The 18592-nt window shown below is 49.2% G+C and overlaps 1 protein-coding gene across 1 annotated transcript; it reads right to left on the reverse strand.

The window, feature by feature from the left end:
- Positions 1-260: 260 nt before the first annotated feature.
- Pelp1 (proline, glutamate and leucine rich protein 1) lies at positions 261-18109 on the reverse strand. Its single transcript, XM_057776198.1, has 17 exons — positions 17858-18109; positions 14133-14197; positions 13657-13762; positions 9741-9890; positions 9480-9551; positions 5281-5340; positions 4829-4979; positions 4421-4550; positions 4226-4313; positions 3810-3898; positions 3612-3728; positions 3350-3497; positions 3089-3248; positions 2470-2525; positions 2140-2346; positions 554-2032; positions 261-408 (listed from the first exon to the last, which is right to left on the reverse strand). Exons 1-17 carry the CDS (start codon positions 18104-18106, stop codon positions 316-318), a joined length of 3420 nt encoding a protein of 1139 aa, XP_057632181.1. The 5' UTR covers positions 18107-18109; the 3' UTR covers positions 261-315.
- Positions 18110-18592: the final 483 nt, after the last annotated feature.

Below are 18592 nucleotides of genomic sequence, written 5' to 3' on the forward strand. Positions count from 1 at the left end.
ACCTCAGCCCTTGGAAAGGAAGCTGACCCAAGATTATGAATTCAGGGCCAGCCTGGGCTACATAGCAAGCTCCTACAGAAAACAGAGGGTAAGAATCGAAAACTCCAACACTAACTTACTGACAGGGCAGTTGGCTACTTCTTTAGGCCAGCAGTTCTTCCTCGGGTCAATGAAGACAACAGTGGACACATCTGGAGAAGATGCAACAAACCCTGGCACTCACTCAGGCTCCCACCGCAGACAGTGTGGCAAGAGCAACATAGATATCTACAGACATAACTTTATTGGATACAAAGTGTTCGGGTGCAGAAGGGGTTAAGAGTCAGGCTCTGTGGCAGGTGGTGGCTTCTCATCATCAGGGGGACAATCGATGAAATCAGCCAGCATGGCAGCTGTATCATCTTGCTCCTTTTAGGGACAAAGACACAAAATTCAAAGTCAATACATGGGAAAGCAGGCCAGGCTGGAGCAAGCCTCTCCCCTCAGGTAGCAGCCAGTCTTCCTCCAGCCCCAGTGCTCCACCCATGCCCTCCCTGGCTGACCCCGTTGTCACCTTTTCCTGGGGAGCTGTGGCTTCTGCGTCTGCCTCCATCTCTTCTTCTGCAGGTGTCTCAGGTGGGGTTGGCACCTTGTCACCTGCACCCGCATTCCCTTCTTCCACCAGGGCAGGGGGAGCGCAGGGCTCATCTTCAACAAGCTCCTGAGGAGGCCCTGTTGTCGGGCTCCCCACTTCCTGCTCCACCTCCTCCTGGGAGGGGGGCACCTCAGGGGCCAGGGTGGGAGCTGTCTCAGGCTCTGGCACCTCCTCTGCCCCCGGCTCTTCTACTTCCAATAAGAGCCCAGGTTCAGGTTCTGCCTCGGGCTGTACTTTGGGGGAGTCTGTAGGTGGCAGAGCAGGAGGCAGCGTTGGGGGTGGGGGTCCACCTTCTTCCACCTCTCCTCCCGCTGAGCCAAACTCCACATCTTCTACTTCTTCCAACTCTTCTTCCTCTTCCTCCTCCTCCTCCTCTTCTAATTCACCTTCCTCCTCCTCAAATTCCTCCTCAAACTCTTCTTCTTCCTCCTCTTCCTCCTCAAAATACTCTTCCTCATCTTCCTCCTCTTCCTCAAAGTCTTCTTCTTCCTCATCTTCATCCTCTTCCTCTTCTTCCTCCTCCTCTTCTTCCTCTTCATCACTGCTGTTGATATTAATAACTGTTAAATCTTCCTCCATGGCTGTGGGTCCTCCTCCAGGAGTCCCTTCAGGGACCAGCTGGGGTGGGGGAAGTGTCACAGGACCAGAAACAGGTGGGGGAGGGGGTGGCGGTGGGGGCAGAGGCCCTGGAGTTGCCGGCAGTTCTTCAGAATCCTCCTTGGCTGGCACAGGAGGGGAGGCTGTTGGTGGGCCAGTAGGAGCCACAGGGGGAGGACTACCTGACGGTGGTGGAGGTGGCAGAGATGGAAGCCCCTCGGGTACAATCACCACACTGTCATCAGAGTCACTTTCCAAGGAGATCTCCACATCAGATGCCTCCTCCTTATCATAGTGGACAAAGGCTGGCCTGGGTACTCTCCCTCCAAAAGTTTCATCTGGGGGTATGCTAGGTGGAGGGGTCCCAGTAGGAGCAAGGACAGGATCCTCACTGGAGCCTGCACGATGGTTTTCAGGGCCAGGAAGGAGCCTGGGTGGGACAGACACTAGGCCTGGGACAGAGAGACCTAAGTGGTTGGCTGTGGCTGGAGGTCCAGGGCGAGAGGGCACCGGGCCTGTGGATGGCATAGGGCCAGCTGAGGACATGGAGCCTACTGTGGGAATGGGGCCTGCTGAGGGCAATGGGCCTGCTGAAGACATTGTGCCTGGAGATGGCATAGCACCGATGGAGGGCATGGGACCTGGAGGATGGAAGGCTGGGGCCCTGAATGGAGATGGGGCCTCAGGAGGAGGAACTGGGGCAGGTGTGGGACAGGTAAGGCCTGAGCTCTGCAGGGGAGGAACTCGGGGGTGTGTCAGGGCAGCACAGGTCACTAGTGCTTCTGAGCAGAAAGAGGAGACCTAAGGAAGGAAGGACAAGAGCATCAGGAACACAGGGTCTCGCGAGGCAAACATCAGAACAAAAGAACCCAGGAATCAAATAAAGATCTGACCCAATGAGCAATTACCTCAAGACTATCTTCCAATTGGCCAAGAGAGAAAGCTTTCAGGGCACAGGCAAGAGGAGGTGGGCAGCGAGGGGAAGGCGCCAGCAGGAGAGCCAGCAGCAGGCGGTAGAGCTCTCGGCGGCAGCAGGAACTGCTGTAAGGGGGGCTGCCCAGAACCTCACCCTGCTGTACACTCAAGACCAGGGGCAGGACTAGATCATGAAGTCTCTGGAAAGAAAGCAGTGAGTCTAGAAACGCCACCACAGCCACCCAACCCAGGTTTCAGTGGGTCCACCTCTGGGGCAAACACTCCCAAGTGCACAGAGTAGTGGCCCCTCTTCAGACACTAACCCTGTGAGTCTCCTCCTTGATGAGAGGCCCACACATGAGGATGGTCCGGCTGAGGCCTGAGAAGAGAAAGGCATGTCAGAGGCAGAGAACTGCAAAGGCACACAAGCCCACAGGGGCACCCAGTTCTGCCACTGCCTACCTAGGGCAAGGCATTTACCCCCTCAGTTTTCTTCCACTGGTATAATAAAATGGGGGTGATAATGCAGTAAGACATTATTAGTTCTATCTGTATACTTGAGAACTGGCCTCACCTTGACAGCGAGACAACAGACAGTAAGAATGCATGAGCCCCAAAGGACAGTCATCGACTAACTGTATGGCATTCACTTAACTGCTGCCTACATTCCCAGATGCACTGGACACAGGGAATCCCTACACCACCCTGCTCTGCAGGGCACATGAACTCCACAGGCATGGATTCCCCAAGTGCTCGTACTGCCCCTGCCACACACAGTGCATATGTAAAGTGCTTGAGGAAATTAAACTGAGACCTTGGAAGACCAGGAAAAGCTACCAGATCCCCAATCTAAAAGCAGGACAGAAGAGTGTTCAAGGCGGCATGACTGTCTCTGCTCCTGCACGATCTACTCTGCCAACTGGTTCTGGCTTATCGGCCCACCTCTTAGTGCAGCCGCACACACATCGCTGTTGGCATTCCTGTCTCCTTTCCTGTGGCTGGATGGGGCCAAAGCTTCTCCCATATCGAGCTTCAGCTTCTTAGGGGCACTTGGCTTCCCACTTTGCAAGTTTCCGTCAGAGTTTCCTCTGGCATTGCACAGCTTGTGGTAAAGGAGATACAGTCACATATACAAGCAAACCAGAAGTCAGGACAGTTAGGAAACAGGCACAGGAGCCGGGGGGACAGGAGCCAAGGTCTCACCTTAAGAGCATCTGCTGGTGGAGAGATGTCACTGAGTAGGTGGGTGAGCAAGGCCTCTCCTGAGGCCCCTCCCTGGAGCATGCCTGCAGACGCCCCACAAACCTGCACCCACAGCTCTAAGATAGCATAAACCTTGGTCCGAATGGTGCTGGAGCAGGAGCAAGGAGAGCAGAGAGTAAGTGGAAGGCTGAGGCGCCGGAGCCCCTGGGCACCCGCACACTCTCACCACCCTCTCCACTCTAGCCCCTGCCTGGATAATCACCTGTAGGGCCTCTCCTGGCCTGGAACCAGAGTGTCCCTCCCAGTGCTCCAGGTATTGAGGACCTGGGGAAGCAGGCGGCTGATCAGGGCCCCAAAACGCAAGAGTCTGCCTCCACACCTGGGGGCAGAGAGGATGGAACAGTGGCCTTCACATCCAGTATGTCCACTCCCTTCTCCACACCATGACCAGTCCACTTACGCAAGGATCAGCGCAGACAGCAAGTCCAAGGCTTCAAGGTGGATAGAGGGCAGCAGCAGCAGTCGGAGAGGACCATCTCCATGCAAGTTCTGGAGGAAAATTCAGCAAAAGAAGATGGAGAAAGAAAAGGAGAACCAGAGAAACACAGAAAGAGAGCAGGTGTACACAACATGAACCCATTCCCTGCCAAATCAACCCAAACCCATCTCCCATCCTGCAGGAGAGGACAGCTGAGCCCTTCAACAACGCCTCAGCTCATCCCCAAATTCACACTCTGAACTGGCCACAGGTGGCTCTGCTTTGTGTGAGCAAGTCCACTAAGAGTCACACATGTGTCAGGACAAAGATGGCAGTGTGGGTGTTGAGGTGTCCAGGGTCCTGAGCAAGGCTATATATGAAAGACAAAGTCCACTCACAATATGTTTGTTACTGATGCTGAGGATACGACAGATGAGGTCCAGGATCTCCTGCACAGGAACGGACACAGGAGCCCCAAACTCAGAGCTAGACAATCAGAGCAAAGAGAACCTCAGGGCAGTCGCCGCAGCTTGACTCCACACACCCACCTCAATTTCTCCAGCTGCAAGACCATCCCTCCAACACCTACATACCTGAGCATGAGCCCCAGGCAACGGGCCAGTCCTGAAAACCTCTGCCGAAGCTGGAGGAGGACATGAGTGTTACCATCTTCTGACTGGGAAAGCAGCACCTCTACTTCAGGGCCTTCACTCTGCACAGGAGCTGGGCAGCAACACAACCACCTGTACACTCTGTCTTTCTCCCATCCCGCCTCTTTCATTTGTGTGAGCTGCCGTGTGGGTGATGGGACTCAAACCCTGATCTTGGAGGCGCAGTGTTCTGAACTCTGTTCAGCCCCATCTTTCCATTTGTGGTAGATGACCCACCTATGGTCTCATTCCTGACGCCCAGAAACCCACTATCCCACCTCTCTGGATCACCCTCCTGTTCCCTCCTGCCACAACCCGTGGAAGCCCATCTCCTGACCACAAAGTCCCTACCGGTCTCTGCTCCCTCATACAGGGTCCCCAGCAAGCTATGCAGTGAGGTCATCAGGCTGTGCAGCTCCTGCTCCCAGTTCTCTGTGTGCTTCAGGCCCTGGGAAAAGCCAGCACCTAAAGAGGGCAACCTGGAGTAACACTCGCAGGCCAGCTGCAAAAGGGCAGAAAGCTGGTCACAACCTGGAGGAACACTCGCAGGCCAAAGCTGGTCAGAAAGGAACTAGCTCAGCCATTGGTCTCCCACCCCACTAATGCCCGAGAGAAACAGATCAACAAGAGCTCAAGGAACAGTGAGCATAAGTCTCCAAGAGGACAAAAACTAGCAATTGTGTATGCTAACAGGAAGAAAGCGAGAAAGGATCCAAATGCTATAAGAAATAATGGCTAAGATGAGCCATAAAAGATACCCCAGGTCAGAGCCCCTGGGCTCTGTGCCTTTCCCTTCCCTTTACCTGTTGGAGCTGAGGATTCAAGGCATCTAACCGAGACAGGAAGAAAGAGGCCAGCTTGCCCTGGAGCAGGGAAGAAAGGAAGAGGTTATGGGGCAGAGACAGGGTCTCCACAGCAGTCGTTCCACCTGAGATGTGCTTTCCTACAGACACAGGAAGCATGATGCATCCAAGGGGAGGGTCAGGTGCATTTCTGTGATAGACGCCGCACAGAGCTCTGGTTCTCAGCCTCCTTCCTACCCCCCTAAAAAAACAACTGGGCTCCCTCTGCTAGTTTTTGCAAGTGACAGTCATCTTTCTCTCTGAAGCCAAAACGACAGGCCTGAAAAGCATAAATACACTCCAGTTCTACAAGCGGATACAGAAATAAAGACCCAGGCTGGAATTAGTGTACCACCCAGAGGACTAGGTCCTAAGAACAGGCTGGGATCGGGGTGGGCACAGAGCAAAGGCAGCGAATCTCACAGCTGCCACCTGGCGTCAGCAAACCCTCTGCCTGATACAAGAAAGCCTGGAGTAGCCGGGCGGTGGTGGCGCAGCCTTTAATCCCAGCACTCGGGAGGCAGAGGCAGGCGGATCTCTGTGAGTTCGAGGCCAGCCTGGTCTACAAGAGCTAGTTCCGGGACAGGAACCAAAAGCTACAGAGAAACCCTGTCTTGAAAAATCAAAAAAAGCCACAATTTACTTGGGGTAGAAAAGTGAGGCTTATGAATACATGAGTAATAGAGGATCCATCACTAGTTTCAGCAACTGTAAGTAGACTATAGAATATCTCAATTGTTCTTTCTTTTGGTTGTTGCTTGTTTTTGAGACAGGGTCTCTTTGCCTAACTCTGGCTGTCCTGGAACTCACTTTGGAAACCAGGCTGGCCTTGAAGTTCCACGCCTGGCTATACAACTCTAAATTTTAAATGCAAACAAATATGCTTATCAACAGGACCCATAGCTGTCAGCAATGAATTCATCTGTTCCTTTCACATTTTAAGAGTAACACACCTTGCCGGGTGGTGGTGGCGGCACAGCCTTTAATCCCAGCACTCGGGAGGCAGAGGCAGGCAGATCTCTGTGAGTTGTAGGTCAACCTGGTCTACAAGAGCTAGTTCCAGGACAGGCTCCAAAGCCACAGAGACACCCTGTCTCGAAAAACCAAGAGTAACACACCTTAACATATCAACTGCATGCATCACAAATTCAAATCACAGAACTGACAAAACCTAGTTCTATAGTGAACTCTAATTCTAAGGTGCCATGGCACCCTTTGTGAATGTTAGGTTCTCATACTAGAAAGAGGGCTCAGTCACCCTGGCATTTCCAGCTTTCCCTTCCCTCCCAGTTCCTCACTGTGGGCAATCCTGATATGTGCTTTCTGTAACTTCTTCTGGAGACCAGCTCCCTAGATTTAGCTTACTTGACGCAGACCCTGCTGACCTCATACCAGCAGAATGGCAGATCTGCCACAGCAGCCACCTGCAACTATGTCCTTTAAACTCACCAGGTACAATGCCCCAGGGAAACCAGAGAGTTCTCGGACCTTCATGTTCCTGTGGCCTCTAGGTGCACCCTATACTCCTATAAAGTCCCCGAGGACTGCCGGTTGGTGGTGGCGCACGCCTTTAATCCCAGCACTTGGGAGGCAGAGGCAGGCGGATCTCTCTGAGTTCGAGACCAGCCTGGTCTATAAGAGCTAGTTCCAGGACAGGCTCCCAAACCACAGAGAAACCCTGTCTCAAAAAACAAAAAAAAAACAAAAAAAAAACAAAAAAAAAACAAAAAAAAAAAAAGTCCCCGAGGACAGGTAACTAAAGGAATTTTTATTTCTGTATTTCTCCTAGTCACTGAAGGAATGCTCTCTGCCTTAAAATTACTAAAGCATGGCCTGAGCTGGCGATGAGCTGGCTCATCTAGTAACAGTGTTTACTATAAAAAGCCCAATGACCAGAACCCACAGTAGGAGAGATCCACTCCTAAAAAGTGTTCTCCAACTTCCCATGTACAACATGGAATATGCACACATACATATATAAATTTTCTTAAAGCTCTCGTTCAACCTGTTAATAAATTTGCATATGCTATTGTAAAGGTTTATTCTTAATTTTTGGGTTTTCACACATTCATGCCTTGTAGGTATTTTAAGACTTATGTATTAAATATATTACAGTGCTCTCTGCCTTCATGTATGCCTGTACACCAGAAGAGGGCACCAGATCTCATTACAGATGGTTGTGAGTCACCATGTGGCTGCTGGGAATTGAACTCAGAACCTCTGGAAAAGCAGTCAGTGCTCTTAACCTCTGAGCCATCTCTCTAGCCCGATGTTGACTTTTTCCTTCCATCATATGGGTTCTGGGAATCAAACCCATCAAGCCATCATGCTTGATGGCAAGTGCCTTACCCTTTAGGCAATCCTAGTCTATAATTTTAAACTACTCTGAACCCTTTAACTGAAACAGAATGTTCGTGATTCCCTGCACTCTTGTTTTATGAGCTCAAACTGTAACTCTGAAAGGCTAAGATGTAACTCAGTGGCTGGATTGAGTTTGCTCCACAGCAGAAAAGAAAATACAAAAACCCTGTCCTATCACTTGTAACTTCTATCAGCTGTGATTACACGCGCCCATATGAAAATAAAGGATCAGTACAGATATGGCCCCTGAGAAATACCTGCTTTGAGAGTTCATAAACTGGCGATAACTAGTTAGTGACATACACACCCTTATCCACAAAGAATATGTATCAAGACTTCCAGCAGATGGTTCAAACCACAAATTCCAAATTTTAGAGAAAGAGTAGGTTGTATGTTTTTTATCATACATACACACACACAGTAGGTTTTAAATAATTCCCAATCACACATATAGTAGGTTTTATGTTTATTTATTCTGAATGTCTTTTAAAGTCTCACTATACAAGTTAGACTAACTTCAAACTCATGATCCTCCTGCCTCAGCCACCCTAGAGCACCACCACCCCAATCTGTTTTTTTCTATACACACTTACCCATCATAAAGTTTAAGTCACAAACTGGGTACAAGAGCTTAACATCTTCTCATAATAAATCAGAACAATTGTACCAATAGACTGCTCTTGAGTTGTATAAAACTTCATTTTCTTTCTCAGACCTTAGGGATCGCTCCATTGTCAGACAATTACAGTACTACAGTGCTGTTTTCAAACAACCCTTATGTTACTTTATGATGATCTCAAATGCTGTCAACTCAGGCAAGCCAAAAAGAAGCTGTAAAGTACTTCCTTTAGGTGAAAAGGCTAAAAGTTCTTGGCTTAATGAGAAAGGGAGAGAAAATGCTGATATGATAGGGTCAATTCTAAGAACAAGTCTTCTTTGAGTGAAATTGGCAAGGAAAGATACAGCAAGCTTGGTGGCAAGCAACCAATCCAAGACAAATCATGCTGCTCTTGGTCTGAACAAGGGTAGTTAAAAGCAGGAAAAACAAGCCGGAAACAAAGGGGGAGTGTTGATTAAGTCTCTGTAGCTGCACTCTTCCTGAAGGGACGCTGGGTGTTCTCAGGACAGCAGAACAGGCAGGGCATTCTAGAGACCCAACAGGCAGAACAGAAGGAGGAAGGGGTTGAGGGTGGGACTTGGGAGTGCAGCTCAGTGGTCGGGTCATCATTAAAAAGGACTGGAAGCCGGGCGGTGGTGGCGCACGCCTTTAATCCCAGCACTTGGGAGGCAGAGCAGGGAATCTCTGTGAGTTCGAGACCAGCCTGGTCTACAAGCCACAGAGAAACCCTGTCTCGAAAAACCAAAAAAAAAAAAAAAAAAAAAAAAAAAAGAAGGACTGGAGGTGATAGGGACTGTTCTTGCAGAAGGTTCCTAGGCTTGGTTCCCAGCACCCACGTGGCAGCTCACAATCATCTGTTTACTCCAGTTCCAGGAGAACCAACACCCTTCTGGCCTCCACAGGCACATATGGCTCATAGAGAAACACGCAGGCAAAATACTCATAACACATAAAATTAAAAAAAAAAAACTAAATTTAAAAATTAATAAATGGGGGTAGGAGGAAGAGAGAGAAGAAGAAAGGAGTTTATGGGTTAGAGAATGGGCCCTAGCATCAGACAGACACAAGCTCCAAGCCCTACTCATTGTAGGCAGGTAATTTATGTCAGTGTCTTCACTGTGAAGACCAATGTCAGGGATGGAGTCTAAGGGGAAGACCTAGCAGTTTCATAAGTACTTACTTTTAGAGAACCACAGGCCCGAGGAAAGTAGGTCACACAAGCCTTCATTCCCTCCAAAGCTGACTGCTCACACTGTGGGAAAAGCAGAAATAGGAAGGAAGAGGCCAAGCAGCAACAGCCCACACCCTTCCATCTCACCCAGGCCCCTAAACTCTTTCTCCTTAATGTTCACCATTTTCTTATCTTCACACTTCCTAAATCCTAATCCCTAAGCAGTTCCCATAACATTCTTTAATTCCAAACAGTCTGAAAAAGTCTCACCTCTGGTCTGAGGCCCAGCAAGGAAGTAAGAAGCCCAGGAAGGTGGTTGGTGGAGATGTCCCGGAACAGTGTAGGAAGCTGGGATGCGTATCGGAGCAGATCCCTCAGGATAGCCACAGCGAGCTCAATGGTAGGTGGTGAGTCCTGGGACTAAAAGCAAAACACCATGCTGCAAACCTAACCTTCACTGCCACCAGGAGGACAGGAGGTGTAACAACACCACAGCTAGTATGGATATTACCATCCCATTTACCATCAACAAGAAAGAGTTAGCCTGGCGGTGGTGGCACACAGCGCTTGGGAGGCAGAGGCAGGCAGATCTCTGTGAGTTCGAGACCAGCCTGGTCTACAAGAGCTAGTTCCAGGACAGGCTCCAAAACCACAGAGAAACCCTGTCTCGAAAAACAAAAAAAACAAAAAAAAAAAGAAATAATTCATTTCCTTTTCTCCTCTCCCCCTCCCTCCATCTGTGTCTTAGTTTACTTGTGAAGGCAGGAGCGTGGAAGTCAGAGGACAACTTTCAGGAGTCAGCTTCTCCTTCCACCACGGCTAGGACTGAACTAAGGTTAGCAGGCTTGGCAGCAAGTGGCTTTATCCACTAAGCCAGCTTGACAAATCCACCAATTTTAAAAAGAAAGAACAGTTGGGGGGGGGCTGGAGAGATGGCTCAGAGGTAAGAGCACTGGCTAATCTTCCAGAGGTCCTGAGTTCAATTCCCAGCAACCACATGGTAGCTCACAACCATCTATGATGAAATCTGGTGCTCTCTTCTGCTGTGCAGGCACACATGCAGGCAGAATGCTGTATACATAATAAATAAATAAATCTTAAAAAAAAAAAAAAAGAACAGTTGGGCCCGTGAACTACAAATAGGTCTTCAACACTGTCCAGCAATCCCACATTTCTCCCCGGCTAGCCTAGCTTCCTCCATTAAACTTGCAATCCCAATTCCACCACTGTCATCCTGCATGGCCTTGCCTTCAATGTGGCAGGAAAAAACTGCAGCCAAGGACTGCGGCTACCTTAGTTTCCAACTCCCAAACCAGAAAACTTAGGCATCCCCATTACCCTTCCACCTCCCTTCCTCCTGTCCACACATCACCTCACTCCCCCACTCACATGTCCACAGGCTTGAGATGCCCCCACCTTAGAACCCTTCTTTGATCAAATATGAAACTCTACTCCCAAATCTCAAGAGCTGTCCGACTGTGGCTCATCTGACAGTCAGCATCTTTTTGTTTTGTTTTTTGAGACAGGGTTTCATTTTCATTGTAGCTTTGGAGCCTGTCCAGGAACTAACTTTTGTAGACCAGGCTGGCCTTGAACTCAGAGAGATCCACCTGCCTCTGCCTGGGATTAAAGGCACCCACCACCTAGCAACAGTCAGCATCTTGAAAGCATCTTGTATCCCTTTCTCCTATCCCTCTTCTCGCAGTTGCTTCTCACCCCAGGCCAGTCTAGCCTGTCTACAGCTCCTTGAAAACACTCTCATTCACCGCATTGACTAATAATGTAAATGACGCTGGGTCAGTCTTCTACCTCTAGAGTATAAACAGAGGTCACTCCCAGGAAGATAAACAGAAGTGACTCCTCCCTCTTTCCTCATGGACTCCCCCGGAACCCATCCAACCCACAATCTGACTTACCCCTCCCTTTACCTTGGGTTCTGTTCAACCCACAATCCCGGTTATCTCTTTGGCTTCCTCTGTGTGTCTCAGTCTCTCACTCCTCCTCACTGACCACTCAGCATGGTGTACACCTCAGTGGTGGCAAGGACACACACCAAAACCACCCTCAGCTTCACTACTGGCTAAACGCTGGCAATCCTCCTGGTAAAACATACCAAGAGAGGCCCTCTTCCAGACCATGGCCACATCAAGAGGCCTACTGAAAGGGCTGCTCAACACTCCTGGTCACACTCACAGGGTTTTCTTTTATTCCCTGAGCCCTGAGTGCCTTCCAGTGTTCTGAAGGCCACAAATCGTGCTGGTCATACAGTCTCTCTAAAGTCAATCAATCATGAGACTGTTCACTCGGCTATGTCAAACCCACCTACCTCTATCAGCTCTACCACTACCACCACGTCCAGGCACTGCAAATGTTCTGCTCCACTCCACTTAGCCATCTACCTGGTCCTTCTGCTTCCAGGCCTCTCCCAGCACCCAGAGTGGAATTTTCAAATATGAAGATGCCACCATCACCACTCCACTGTCACCACTATAGTTTGCATAGCCTTCAAACTACATCTACTGGATCCTTAGCCCCCGCACAATAGTGCCGAGGCAGCTACCTTACTGAGTCAGAAAGCTACTGCAGCAGTAGACCTCTTACAGAGGGAGCTTGGCGTGCTCTCTCTCATTCCCAACCCCAGATTCCACTGACTGTCCACCCAGTTATAACGGAGCAAGCAGGTCCTCAGGAGATGGTTCCCCTTCAACTTGCATGTTCCAGCTTCTAGAACCACGATGTAGACAAACCTGTTCCTTATAGATTACGCAAACTGTGGCAATGTGTTACAGTGACAAGAAATCAACTTAGAACCTCTAAAGAATTCCCACTACTCAGAGAATAAAAGCCAAATTCCTTATAAAATAAAAGCCTATTGCTTGGTTCTCCTACACCTATCTCCCCAACTGCATCTCAACCCCACCAACCTGCCATATTTACAATTCTTCAAATGACCAACTTCCTTTTCTATGGAGTTTTTATACTCTTAGAATACTGTAAACCTCTAACCCCTGGTCAGAGTGCCTGTCTATATTCTCAGAGAACGAGTCTTTACTGCAGTCGGTGTCACTTTGCAATCAGTTATACTATTCTATGCTCAAGTGACTTCCATTAGAATAGAAATCTGCAAACTGTGGTGTGTGAGTAAATGCTTTTGTATGGCCCATATGCTAAGAATTTTTTCCCCATTTTTACAAGAATTTAAAGTATTTAACAGAAACCACATGGCTAAATTGTTATCTGAAAATTCTGGTTCATAAAAGGTTATTATCTCAGTCCCTATATTAGATTTAAAAAACATCCAAAGTGGAGTTCAAGCACCTCTTACCCTAAGCTTAGCACAGGGATTGCTTATGAAATAACTAAGTGCAGAGGGCATGGAGGTGTTAGGAAGAGAGGTTAAAAAATTAGATGGGGGCCGGGCGGTGGTGGCGCACGCCTTTAATCCCAGCACTCGGGAGGCAGAGGCAGGTGGATCTCTGTGAGTTCGAGACCAGCCTGGTCTACAAGAGCTAGTTCCAGGACAGGCTCCAAAACCACAGAGAAACCCTGTCTCGAAAAACCCAAAAAAAAAAAAAATTAGATGGGGCCGGGCGGTGGTGGCGCACGCCTTTAATCCCAGCACTTGGGAGGCAGAGGCAGGCGGATCTCTGTGAGTTCGAAACCAGCCTGGTCTACAAGAGCTAGTTCCAGGACAGGCTCCAAAACCACAGAAAAACCCTGTCTCGAAAAACCAAAAAAAAAAAAAAGTTAGATGGGTAACAGAGCAATAGACAGAAACACACACAAGCACTTACAGAAAGAACTTCAGAGGGATCACCTCTTAGGAAAGGAACAGTGAAGCTTAGAGTTACAATGTAAGCTAAGAGATGAAATTATCAGGAAGTTTAGAAAGATCGCTATTCGGGCTGGAGAGATGGCTCAGTGGTTAAGAGCACTGATTGCTCTTCCAGAGGTCCTGAGTTCAATTCCCAGCAACCACATGGTGGCTCACAACCATCTGTAATGAGATCTGGCGCCCTCTTCTGGCATGTTGGCATACATGTATACAAAATAAATAAATAAAAAGACGAAGCTTACACAAAGCAAAAAACATTTCCAATCATTCTGTCCCCAGAGCTAATGTGCAAGCCACGAAGAGCACACCTGACCCATTCTGGGGGTAGGACAGAGGGGAGCAGATCCTTACCTGCAACACCTGCTGAATGCTCCGAAGCCAAGAAACACAGTGCTGCTGGAAGAACTCCGTGGGGCTCTCCCCTACCAGCAGGGACAGCAGACACAGGCCTTCAAACCTTACAAACAAGAGAGCAAGCGGTAAGGAGGTGGGAGCTAGACTTCAGAGAAACTACTGACCGTCCTTTTATTTTCATTGGGCTGTGTAAGATCCATCTCTAGATTTACTGTGTTTTCGATCTCCTGAGACATAGGAGGACTCCGAGTGTGTGCAGCAGCAAGCAAAGAAGGAAGCAGAGCTAATCTAGTGGGGAACAAGAGATGGAAATGGTGAGTCTAATTCAAGTGTGCTCAGAGACGGAAAACTCGCAGCTCATAGAATGGAGAAAACACCTTGAATCTACGGGTGGGGACAAAGGATAGGCAAATGTACAACCTACTTCCTGAAGCCACACCGTCCCGAGGAAAGAGGGTCAATTAAAGACTCACCGAGTTTTGATGGAACCAAGATGTGCATTGCTGAGATTCACCAGAGTCCCAAGAGCTGAAGGATTCTACAAGTGGAGGAAAACATAGGAGTGAGTCAGGCAAAGGCCACTGAGATGCCCTTTCTGAGTTCAAAAAGGCCATCAGCCTGTGTCACTGCTGCCTGTCCTTCAATCTATTTCCTCAAATTCTATCTTATCTGACCTCCTCCCTCATCTCCTGTGCCAAACAAACAACCAGAGCTAAGAGAGGACAGCACAACTCACCTACTAGATTCAACAATAAGGCTTCCCTCACCTCAGGAGATACCCTGTATCTGCAAAGCACCTGGCATGAAGATGTCCAGAAATGCTAGCTGAAAGAACGCCATCCACTACCCTTCTTCCGACACTCGGAGAAACAACTCTTCCTCCTGTTCCTGGCTTCTTTAGAGGTGTAAGATCGCCAGCACAGACTCAGCCAGTCCTCCTTCTGACCCTTCCTCTCACTGAGGCACCATCAGCCTCTCCACCACATCACCCAAAGCACCAGACTCCTCTTGGGCACCCAATCCCCCAAAGGCTGGCAATCATTCATTCTAATTCCACATGACACCACTGAAATCATTCATTCTTTTAAGACAGGGTTTCTCTTTCTCTGTGTAAACCAGGCTGGCTTCAAACTCAGAGATCCAGCTGCCTCTGCCTCCTAAGTGCTAAGATTAAAGGTGTGGACCACTACCTCATTCTAATTCCACATTGCACTGGTCAGATGAAGCAAGGCACAGTTGACTAAGATCCTAGGACCATCTACATGGCTCAACAGGAAGACACTTGCCACCAAGCCTGATAACCTGCATTTGATTCCCAGAACTAACTCCCAAAGTTGTCCTCTGACCTCCACATGTGCACCATGGCATGCATACATCCATATATATAATATATACATACACACACACACACAATAAATGACTGTAACTTCTATATTTAAAAAAAGGCCCTACTTGGGGCTGGAGAGATGGCTCAGAGGTTAAGAGCACTGGCTGTTCTTCCAGAGGTCCCTAGTTCAATTCCCAGCAACCACATGATGGCTTACAACCATCTATGAGATCTGGTGCCCTCTTCTGGCGGGCAGGCATACATGCAGACAAAATATTATATACATAATAAATTAATTAATAAAAAAAAGTCCCTACTCAGGTGAGAGAAATTGTTCATTCATTTATTCAGTACATGTTTAATAATGTACTTAACGCTTACTTTAGGAGAAACATAATTTTAGGTGCCAGGCAGCTTATTTCCCAGGTGGAAGAAAGTGTAAATAAGAAGTACTGGAGAGATGGCTCAGAGGTTAAGAGCACTGGCTGCTCTTCAAGAGGTCCTGAGCTCAATTCCCAACAACCACATGGTGGCTCACAGCCATCTGTAATGAGATCTGGCACCCTCTTCGGGCCTGCAGGCATAGATGCAGACAGGAAGGAATTCATAAGGTAAACACAGGCTGAACATCCAACAATTAGAAGATCCAAAATGTTCCAAATCAAAACATTGAGCTCTGAAGAACTGAGACAAGTAAAAACTCCACACCTGACCTTACCTCAAAATACAGACAAAACCTATAATCCCAGCACATGGGAGGCAGAGACAGATGGGTCACTGAGTTTGAAGCCAGCCTGATCTACAGTTAGTTCCAGAACAGCCAGGGCTACAAAGAGAAACCCTGTCTCAAAAACAAACAAAACCCACAGGTGAAGTCTGTGCACACACCTTTAACCCTAGTACAAGTGAGGGGAAAAGGCAGGTAGATTTGAGTTCAAGGCCAGCCTGGTCTACAGAGCAAGACCTAGAAATGCATTAACAGAAGTTGGAGAGAATTCAATGGTTAAGGGCTTGCTGCTCTTCCAGAGGACACAGGTTCAAATGCCAGCACCTATGTAGTGGTTCACAACTATCCGTAACTCCAGTTCCAGGGGCTCCAATGCCCTTCTGACCTCCATGGGCACCAAATACCCATGTGGTGCACACACAAACACAGGCAGGCAAACGCACACTCAAGAAATCTAAAAAAAATAAAATAAAAACAAAAAAACCCCACAGGTACACACTTAATCAGTTTGTCAAGGGAAACCAAAGACCCACTTAATTCCCTTAGCCTGGTGCAGCTTTTCCCCAACCCCTGCACGCGAAGGGTAGTAAAATGCATCTTGGAGGGTCGAACTGGCCAACAGCTACTTCTCAGAACGCCTCACGAATGGTTAAGCCCTGCCTGCATTACTACGAACTGTTTTTTATTTTTCCTTCCTTCTCTCTGCTCTGTGCTGTGTGTGTCAGAGACAGAAACAGAAAGGTGACCATGAAAGCAGCACAACTGGGAGCCTCCAGTCCAGGCGACAGGCCTAGTGGACAGCAAAGAGACAGTAACATCAGAGAAAACCTGTCAGCTGACGACAATGCTGAAGGACCAGTCAGTGTGCGTCTGGAACAACAAAACTCATGTAACTGGTAAAATGTGAGGGATTTCTAAAACAAAGAGGAACGTTAGTGGGGCAGACAACTGGACGAATATTCCGAAAGGTTGGTCATCCAACTGAGGTCTGAGGGAACGGTAGTGGAAAAAAGCACTTACCACACAATCCCGTCTACCTGAGCTTGAGTCCCCAGAACCCAGGCAAAAGCCAACCATAATGAAGATCTGTAATCCCAGTGTCCCCTTACAAGAAATGGGAAGCAAGAAGACAGACAACAGCAGCTCTTAGGCTAACTAGCCTGGCTTACATCACAGCCAAGAGACAGGAACTTGAGGACCTGATGGTGGTCCTATTGCTTTGACTCGAGCATTGTGCTACCCTGGCCCAGACATCAACAAGAGCAAGCACACATCTGAGCACGACAGCGCACACCTTTAATCCCAGCACACCAAAGCACCAGCAGTCAGAGCTTAGTGAGTTTCACACCAGCCAGGGCCACGAGTGAGAGAGACCCTGTCTCCAAAAGTAAACAAGGCGAAACTTCACAGACTGCTTATGGAGATGTGCAAGAAGCCACCAACTGAGGAGAAACTTGGGGTTCTAGCTCGCAGGACTGAATGCCTACCAACCTACCTACCCCACCAGCCTCAACTCTACCCATTCTTTCCTTCAACACATAAACCCCTAACCTGAACAATGCCCTTATTCCCCATTCCTTCCTGCCATGGGCCTCCCTACATAAATGTTCCCTTCACATTACCAACACCCCTTCCCATTTTCCTTCTCTTTCTAACCTCTGCTCATCTTAAACTCCGGGGCCTTAGGGGGAAACCTCAATACTCTACAGGGGCTTCATTCCAGATTCAATTTTGTGTTACAGCATTTTGCTCACCGCCATCATGGCTGCAACTGAAGCCCCTAGTAAGGGATTAGGTCCTTGGCTAAGAGCTAATAAATATTTGTGTACAATTGCCTCAGGGAAAACACCACCAAGAAAGTTTCGCCGAAAGAAAAATGCTGAAAAACATTCAACTACGTAAGTGACCCGGCATGGAAGTGCTCTCATTCCTTTGTGCCTATCAATGACCTAACAGCAACAGGGCCTAATTTCTCCCTGGAGGAACGGCAGATAATCAAATCCGTGATTCTCGTCCCGAAGAGTGAGTGAGTACTCTAGGCTCCCCTCGGCTCCAGCTCACAGCTGCAGCTCCAAGAAGGCGTGACCACAGTCCGGGCTGCCTCACCAGCCTTCCCACGGTGGCCGCGCGAGCTACGGACTTACCTGAGCCCCACCCACTGTCCCATGCAGCCGCAACAAGCACATGAGCCCAGGCAAATACGGGGCCCATTGGATTGGGGGATGCACAGGGGCAACGGGGGACCCCGTTCGCGGCTGTAACAACCCAGAGACGCTCTCCAACAGCAGCAGACGGAGACGTGGGCCCGACCCCACCGTAGAGAGACCCCCAGTCCCGCCAGGAGCCCCAGCCGGGGAGCCCGCGGAGGGCCCACTAAGAACGGCTGCCGCCATCTTTCCAGGCTCGAGCAATGGCGTAGCGTGATGACGCAAACACAGGCGCGACGCACGCCGCTCGGGGAGGGGTCTTGAGGAGGGGGCTGCGACCAGCTCGCTGGATGAATGGGAGCTGGCGCCTTTGCTGCAGGAAAGAGCATGCGCAATGTGGGCGGCGCCGGCGCCGAGGCGGCTAGGGAAGCCGCTTACCCGGGGCCCGACACCGTAGGGCGGGGCGGAGGCGGTGCTCCGCCGGCCGGACACGTGGTCAGCAGGAAAGGCGCGGGAGTCTGAAAGAGTTCCATCCAGCAGTTCCTGATCACCTTCGCCCTGGGGCTCGGTAATCCTAGTAAAGACCCAAGTCTGAAATCAGGGACGTTCCAAACTGCTCTTCCAACAACGGAAAAACAAGTAATTGTGTACTTTCGTTAGGCTACACACAAACATATAGTTTGTTTTTCCAAGATTAGGGGGGTTTGCCCTTGGCTTTTTTCACTCACATAG

Source organism: Chionomys nivalis, chromosome 7, assembly GCF_950005125.1.
Source record: "Chionomys nivalis chromosome 7, mChiNiv1.1, whole genome shotgun sequence".
NCBI lineage: Eukaryota > Metazoa > Chordata > Mammalia > Rodentia > Cricetidae > Chionomys > Chionomys nivalis.